The sequence below is a fragment of the Neodiprion virginianus genome, chromosome 3 (genome assembly GCF_021901495.1).
Source record: "Neodiprion virginianus isolate iyNeoVirg1 chromosome 3, iyNeoVirg1.1, whole genome shotgun sequence".
Lineage (NCBI taxonomy): Eukaryota > Metazoa > Arthropoda > Insecta > Hymenoptera > Diprionidae > Neodiprion > Neodiprion virginianus.
The window spans coordinates 17,584,807-17,592,790 of NC_060879.1; the positions used below are offsets into that span (position 1 = coordinate 17,584,807).

Below are 7,984 nucleotides of genomic sequence, written 5' to 3' on the forward strand. Positions count from 1 at the left end.
ACGTGCCAGTAGATAGGCAACCAAAGCTACATTTAATTTTTGGCAGGATGATAAAGATAGAAGCTGAGGAATGTCGTTTTCCTGATTACAATCAAATCCGTTCTACAATTACAACGAAGTTGGATGCATTTTAACATTGATCAGCTATTGAGTGCACTACCTCCATAACCTTGCAAATCCTAGCGATAAGTCTCATGTGACAGATTTTGACCTCGGTTCAGGTAGTGACAGTGTTTGCCTGCTGAAATAATGCAGGATCCACAATGAATTGAATTCTCCGACTAGTTTACGATTTGATGCTGCATTACTTTTACAGCAGGAAGTCTATAATAGTTTTGAGCACTTTTCCAAAATCGCATGATGTTACGAAACTCATTTTTTGACAGCGCAATTTGTTTTATTCAACCGTATGTAGATCAAGTTTTATTAACATTTTTATTATTACATTCGTTTGCGGGGAACCATTGTTATTTACAATAATACGAAACGTTTTGCTCGATGCTTATGTTTTGCGGTGCTCACGATACGATGTATCAAATGCAGCTTAAGCGATTTACTTAAAATCTGGAGTCAGTATTCTTATATAATTTACCGTTTTCGCCTAGAAGCAATTTATTTTTTGAAGCTTGTGGGAGTCGACACCTAGGAAATCCGCTGTAACCAGAGGGACTTTACGAGAAGACGCCTGACTATAAACATCAATCCATTCCTCGTAGCAGTGTAAAATTTGATATGTTATTTTTACAATTCGAAACTAATTTCTACGGTATCCGAGTTCTCGATATTTAGTCATCAAACCGTTACATATAATGAAAGAAGAATGAATGATCAAACGTAACAGTTTACCAAATAATATAACTAATCTAAGAATACGAACATCTCACGTGAGAAACGGTCTGACGAGACAGATATCAAAAATCTATTATAGGAATTTACATCGATAACGGAACCTATTGGGTAAAACTACAAAAATAATTTAAAAAACTGTTAATTTAATAACAAAAAAATGTTTATAATGACTAGAAATTGACAGCGAAATTAAATTCAAAAAAGAGTTGATACAAAGGAATTAATCGACTAAAAGGGCGAATTTTACTTGATAAAAGAATCTTAAATGTATGAATGACTTAAATGAATGAAAATTTAAAATTATCTTGTATTTGCATGAAATGATGGCTATAAGATAACATATTTTTGAGAATACAAAAAGATGAACTGATGAAATTAACTTCAATATAAAATGAAAGATTTCTTTGTTTTTGATAAAATCTTTAAATTGAATATTCTTACGTGTTTTATTTATTCATCCCTCGTTTACATTAGTTTAATATAAGTGAGCAATTAATAACAAAAATAATCTCGTCACAAGCTTGATCGACATACTTTTGAAAAAAAAACAAACCCCTCGATCGAATTGAATGATCGGTTGTTGAGACGTGAAATCCCAAAAATCACCCACTTTTTTAGCCGTTTGCTCGTATACCACAGACGACATAGAGCTTGTACTGCCGGTTCGTCGCATTGGAATGATAGAGTCGTTAGAAGAAGAACATCTCCCCAAAAAGTGCCTTTGGGGCAAAATCCTTTCACCAAGTACAGGAAAGGAGCATATGTTTTTCTGAACGGATGAAAAAAAAATAAAAAAAATATATATAATAGGCTGATTCAAAAAAAAACGGCTAATTTTTTTTTTCAAAATCCTCACATAAAAACTTCCGAGAAGGTGTGAAAAGACGCCTGTAAAAAACAGAGCCCTTAATATTATTATTAACAGGTCGCGCATCGGGAATTTCTATTTCCCGTTTAAATAACACAGGAATAAATTTTTTTAAATTTTGCAATTTCGTATTTTTGCAACGGCTCATTGAATTAGCGGACCAAAGCATATTTTTGTAGGAAATTCGACGCTCTACAAAAAAAGTCCTCACAAAGTTTTCGATAGTCACACTCCTTCAAAAGTTATTCGAGGTCAAAGTCGAACTTGCAAAAAAATTAAATGTTTTTTTTTTCGATGATACTATGAATCTTTTCTCATTATTTTGTTGTAAAGATATATTTAATAAATATATCTTACTCTAATTGGGCTTCTTCAATCATTAATTTTCCCATCGAGTCAATATAGAGTTACCTTACAAAAATGCGATGTTAAATAATAAACATGTTGTCATGGAGAATCCATAACTGATGCACTTGACTATTTAAAAATGTAATTGTTCCGAAATCTATCCTCTTTATAACAAAATAATGAGAAAAGATTCATAGTATCATCGAAAAAAAAAAACATTGAATTTTTTTGTAAGTTCAACTTTGACCTTGAATAACTTTTGAAGGAGTATGACTATCGAAAACTTTGTAAGGACTTTTTTTGTAGAGCGTCAAATTTCCTACAAAAATATGCTTTGGTCCGCTAATTCAATGAGCCGTTGCAAAAATACGAAATTGCAAAATTTAAAAAAATTTATTCCTGTGTTATTTAAACGGGAAATAGAAATTCCCGATGCGCGACCTCTTAATAATAATATTAAGGGCTCTGCTTTTTACAAGCGTCTTTTCACACCTTCTCGGAAGTTTTTATGTGAGGATTTTGAAAAAAAAAATTAGCCGTTTTTTTTTAATCAGCCTAATATATATATATATATATATGTACACAGGGTATAATAGCTGACAATGAGTCTTTCAAACCTTGCGCGAGTATATCTGGGTCGCTGATACTGCGTTTTCTAAGACTATCCGATGACATGATATGTAAAATCTAAATGAAATAAGCCGAGAGCAAAACTCCAGAAAATAATGGGGCGATGTAGAAATAGAAAATTCATAACAAATTCCATGTCAAGGCAGCCAGCACTTCTCGTTTAGGCAAAATAGTAATGTATGGGCATACCTACGTGTTTGCGATTCGCTGTGCCAAGTCTTTCGTCCCAGTTATCGGATTGTTACCTGGAAATAATGATTCCGTCTGTTGCGCTCGGGGCGGAAAAGATCTATTATAATAATCACAAAATCCTGGGCCCTGAAGGTATTCAAGAAAACAAGTTCTGCCACGCTCCTAAAATGTAAAACATAGTATTATTTTTCTTGTCAAACTGTATAATAAGTTACCTTGTTGAAAGAGGTTTCTGCAATTTTCTATTAAAAATCCCACGATTATTTCGACAATTTGGAACAAAATTATAGTTTTTGGATGAAGTTTTTCGTAAAACCTCATCGTTTTTCATATACAGTTGTGAAATGGCTTCCTTTTTTAGGATCATTTTTCGTACATCAAAATATCATTGAAAAGGACATAATAATTTGAAGAATATTGTAGCATTCCTGATTCGAAAAAACAATAAGGTTTGTTTATTTCATAGGACTGACCTATCGAGAAAAGATGAGTAAAACAATATGTCACAGATTCTTTAGATCTACCGAGATCATACTGAAAAGATGATCGCTGTCTGCTGGGTACGTCTTTACTTGCCTTTAATTATCAAGTCTTTGTTGTGAGACAGAGTCATATCTAGCAGTGGTTCAAAATAGTATTCCATAATTTATCGTAGAATATTCGTAATCTTATTCAACATTATTCCTAGAAATTGATCTGTTTCTACTGTAATTGTTTCTTTTTAATTGTACATGTTCGATGAATTGATATATTTGTAACACAAGAGCTTGTGAAATTTAACCGTCATTTTTACAGCCAATTGTTTGTTTTACTTTTGTCATAGAAAACTGTGGGTAATCATAATTTGGGGTACTTGATTATTTATTATTTTCAGGTATAATATTGCAAATGATTGCAATTTGTTGTGATATTTCATCGTTTTGTACGACGAAGTCAAAAACACGATGATTTCGTATGAAATACAACGATTTTTCATGACTTTCTAGGTTTCCGTGTTATCGTAGAATATCTTAAATTACTTTAGCTACAGGGTTGAGTGGGAGGGGGCGCCATGACGCTATTTTGTTATTAATTTTAATGAAAAATTTCTAAAATATTCTTGAACCTATAAATAATAAAGGCCTCAAACTCAAATTGGTCTAAGTGTTTTCATTTTCTTTACAAAAAAATCCTAAAAATAGGTATGATTTTAGATCGTTCAGGCTGCATCCCCCCCCCTTATAAACAAATCTTATCAATCCTGACTGAAATAACTTCGGCGTACTGAGATTTTTTTAAATTCAGGTAACCTATCGAGTGGTATGGATTATTTGTAGCCCGGTAATTTCCATGTCTGTCATACATTGACAAAACCATAGGTATTGGCTTGGCTCTCCCTCTGTCATTGATCGCGCTCTGCCATTCTTGGCTCACCGTATAGTGCCACCCTTTATCCAGATATGTCTACAATTTCAGAAGATGCGATGAATCGATTGATTGAATATAGACCTCAATAAATTGTTTCCCAATTGAGCTATTAATCTATTAATTGAAAAACAAGCAATTGGAAGAGCTGATTAATCGATGGTTCGCTAAATCAATTAACTAAAATAACTAATTGAAATAGTCGATTGGGCGATTAATTCATAAAACGATTGATCGAAATAACCGATTAATCGATTGAACGAAAGAAAGATTATTCAGAAGATTAATATAAAAAAAAAAAAAATTAATTGATAGGGTCGACCACTCGTTTGATCAAAAAAGTGGTCAGTTACAAATACCGTTTAAGGGTGTAGGGGAGGTAGAGTCAGCTTGAAAACATGGTCAAAAGGTTAAACGTAATAAGAAAAAGGCTTAGAATATTTGACTTTTCCTAATCCAGTTACATAAACTAAAACGGTCCGCGTGACATGACAAAAAAATTTTAAACTTTAAATTTTGAATGTGGATGCCTTATTATGTTATCAATTTCAGTAACGTGAGATTTGTTTATCTGATTCTGACTAACAATGGGTCATTATATTTGACGATGAATTTTCCAAAGACCGCCGGAGTTACTTTTCACGTAACAATAACGTATTTATTGACAATTTACAAATTTATCGTCTGCAACTTACAACGATTGCACTTACGTATTGAAATTTCTTCACCAACGAACAAAATCAAAGAAACATTTGCCCCAGACTGTTTGTACTGTATTCATTTATGAACAATATATGATATTTTCCATAAACTTCGGATAAGTGATATTGATTTTTCAGTAAAAGTAGTAGAATAATGAATAATGTGATTTTTCTGACGTTGTGAATAAAATATTCAATTTACAGTTGAAATTCAGTGTGTAAAAGTATTTTTTCTGCATTACAGAGACTTTTTTAAATTATATTCAACTTCGTTAGCTTCAATTTTACTTTTTGAACCACTGGTTCTGCATACTTATGATTCGACTATTTTTTGCGCTGGCTGTACGTCCCACTCGTCATCAATTAATTACTCGGGAAACCGATTGATCGAAATTTAGATTAATCGATCAATAGATATATTGAAACACAATTATTCAAGTTCGGCGATTGATTGATTAGTCGCAAAGCAATATACTCTACGAATACAAAGTCGATTACCACGGTTGTATCTACAAAGACCACGATCGTTATGCAACCCCCTGAGACTCTCAATTCCAATTCCCATACTACTTAAGACTTTCCTATTCCAGGCTGCAAGAGTTTAACAAAGAGAAATGTGAATTTGACCTGTGAGGGTGCCTACGCATGTAAGAATATCCACTTCGGACCTCTTCACTGCGATTTATATGTCATTGTGTGGAATCGAATACAGACACGACGTGGATGGGCAACAGCTTCGATCGTCTCTACCTAGGGTCGTTTTTCTTCATTCTACGACTGACGGAATTGGGGCAATTCTTGACGAGGGAATAGCTTACTGTTCATCTATCTTGCAAAGCCATTCAAATAAGTCTCCAAAAACGTGTAATATGTGTACTCTCGTTTATACGGTTAAGGAAAACGAATGAATCGTGACGTAAAAATTTTCGGATTTGCAATTTGTTTATTGTAGAAAAATTATCATTATTTTTATATTATATGAACAGCGCAGTAAGCAATTATGCATTCCTTACTGAACCCTTGATGATCTTAACATCGTCAATCGGGCGATCATTTTTGTCTGTCTCAACAAGTCCGATTCTCTTTACTATCGTCATACCGGAGTATATTCTTCCTGTAAATAAATCGTATATCTTTACAATAATATAATAGTCAATAGCTCAAAGGGAACTGCATCGACTTAGTCTTTTTTTGAATATTGCATAAAAAATGACTATATCAAAGTATTTCACGTTAAAGTGCTGAGAGTAAAACCAAAGCGGTGCACATTAGATATCGAAAAATGAACTATGCATAGATTTTTTTTCCGGTAAGTATAAATTACATGGGATGAATTAGGTCCCTGTCAGAATAGGTATTAATCGATGGACCAGAAAAAGAAAATTTCTTCTTACGTATGCATAAAGCAATGTTTGGATCTTTCTACGGTAAAGTATTACGTTTATCAGCAGCAAAAACTGAATTTCTACAAATTTTTCGCAGTTGTTGAAAAAACAGTTTTTGCTATTTGTGAACCTGGTTTGGTCTTGTTGATTTGAAGGGCACATTTTACAACTTATACCTCTGTTTCATCGTTCTCGTTGAGTATGAATACGTGGTTAATTAAAAACTGCAATATTGCAATACCAAAAATCGTATGTTTTCCATCCAGCCACTGCGTTGGGGCTAATGTTATAAAGAACTGGGATCCATTTGAGTCAGGTCCTGAATTTGCCATTGATAGTATACCCGCACCTGCAAGCAAGAAAATTAACTAGGATTCACAAAAGATCTAGCTTTGAGAGCTTGTTCTCCCGAACGTCGTGTTCACCGGTGTGTTTCAAGTCGTCGTGAATTTCGTCATCAAAACATTCTCCGTATATCGACATTCCACCTTTCCCTGTACCAGTGGGGTCCCCTCCTGAAAATAACAAACAACGCTCGTCAACAATGAAGAAACAACGCGACAATTCCTGCAACACTATTTGCAACAGGCCATTGAAATTATTAACTTGGCCATCCCAGTTTGAAATTAATTTCATTTATCCACTTGCGAACTTTCTATAACTTCTTTTCATGCAAATATCTAGTAGAGTAATGAGAGTAGAATAATTGATGACCGCTAATGTGAGCATTTTCCAGAAAATAAACGACTAGTTAGAGAATCAATGTTCAAATTTCAGCACTAACCTTGGATCATAAAGTCACGTATTATCCTGTGAAACTTAGTACCGTTGTAGTAGCCCCGTCTTACAAGTTCTGCAAAGTTTCTACACGTTATGGGAGCATGTTTCCAATACAACTCGATCAATATCTCTCCCATCCTAAAAATTTTGCAGGAAAATTTTCAACTGTCAACATAATCAAATTGGGAACAAGTATTCCCTTTTTCGAAATTAATGGTTAGATATACGAATATTGAGCACTTACGTAGTTTCCAAAGCGACGATATGAGGTTGCCAGTGTTTATCTGGAATTCCTGATATATTTGCCAATGCCATTTTTTGCTGTGATTTAACAATTATTAATCTAACACAGTATGTGCTCAGATCCTTAAACTTGCGTTGGATTAAGTTAGGTTAGAATAGACCGTCAACGTTTTATAAACAACAGACGAATTGTGAAGCTTCAGTAGCGTCATCTGAAGTGCATAATGAAAGACGACTTACCTGGTGATGCCATAGGCACGATAGATTACTGCAAGTTCAAAATTACCATCTACGTTACGAACGTTGTTACGAAGCTACAATTGTTTCCATAAGAGTCTGTGCCTAACAGTCGGTAAGAGACACTGATCTTTAGTGAATAGTAAATGAAACTGTCATACCTCCGTAACCATCGAATCCCTTATTAATCTGACAGGCAAATGCCGATAGTACTGATGATTTTAATATCGAGATATTTCGAACATTGAGTAACCTAGAATATGGTTACTGCATTTATGCAATTCAGTTTCGTGGTCCACTATCGGAGACAAGGAGACAAAAATCGATTCGCAAAATGCTATCACATT

General features: G+C 33.9%; 1 protein-coding gene across 1 annotated transcript; it reads right to left on the reverse strand.

The window, feature by feature from the left end:
- Window positions 1-5,915: 5,915 nt before the first annotated feature.
- Window positions 5,916-7,603, reverse strand: LOC124301466 (peptidyl-prolyl cis-trans isomerase-like 1). Its single transcript, XM_046756555.1, has 5 exons — window positions 7,402-7,603; window positions 7,162-7,295; window positions 6,803-6,892; window positions 6,619-6,726; window positions 5,916-6,106 (listed from the first exon to the last, which is right to left on the reverse strand). The coding sequence occupies exons 1-5, from the start codon at window positions 7,470-7,472 to the stop codon at window positions 5,991-5,993; spliced, it is 519 nt and encodes a 172-aa protein (XP_046612511.1). The 5' UTR covers window positions 7,473-7,603; the 3' UTR covers window positions 5,916-5,990.
- Window positions 7,604-7,984: the final 381 nt, after the last annotated feature.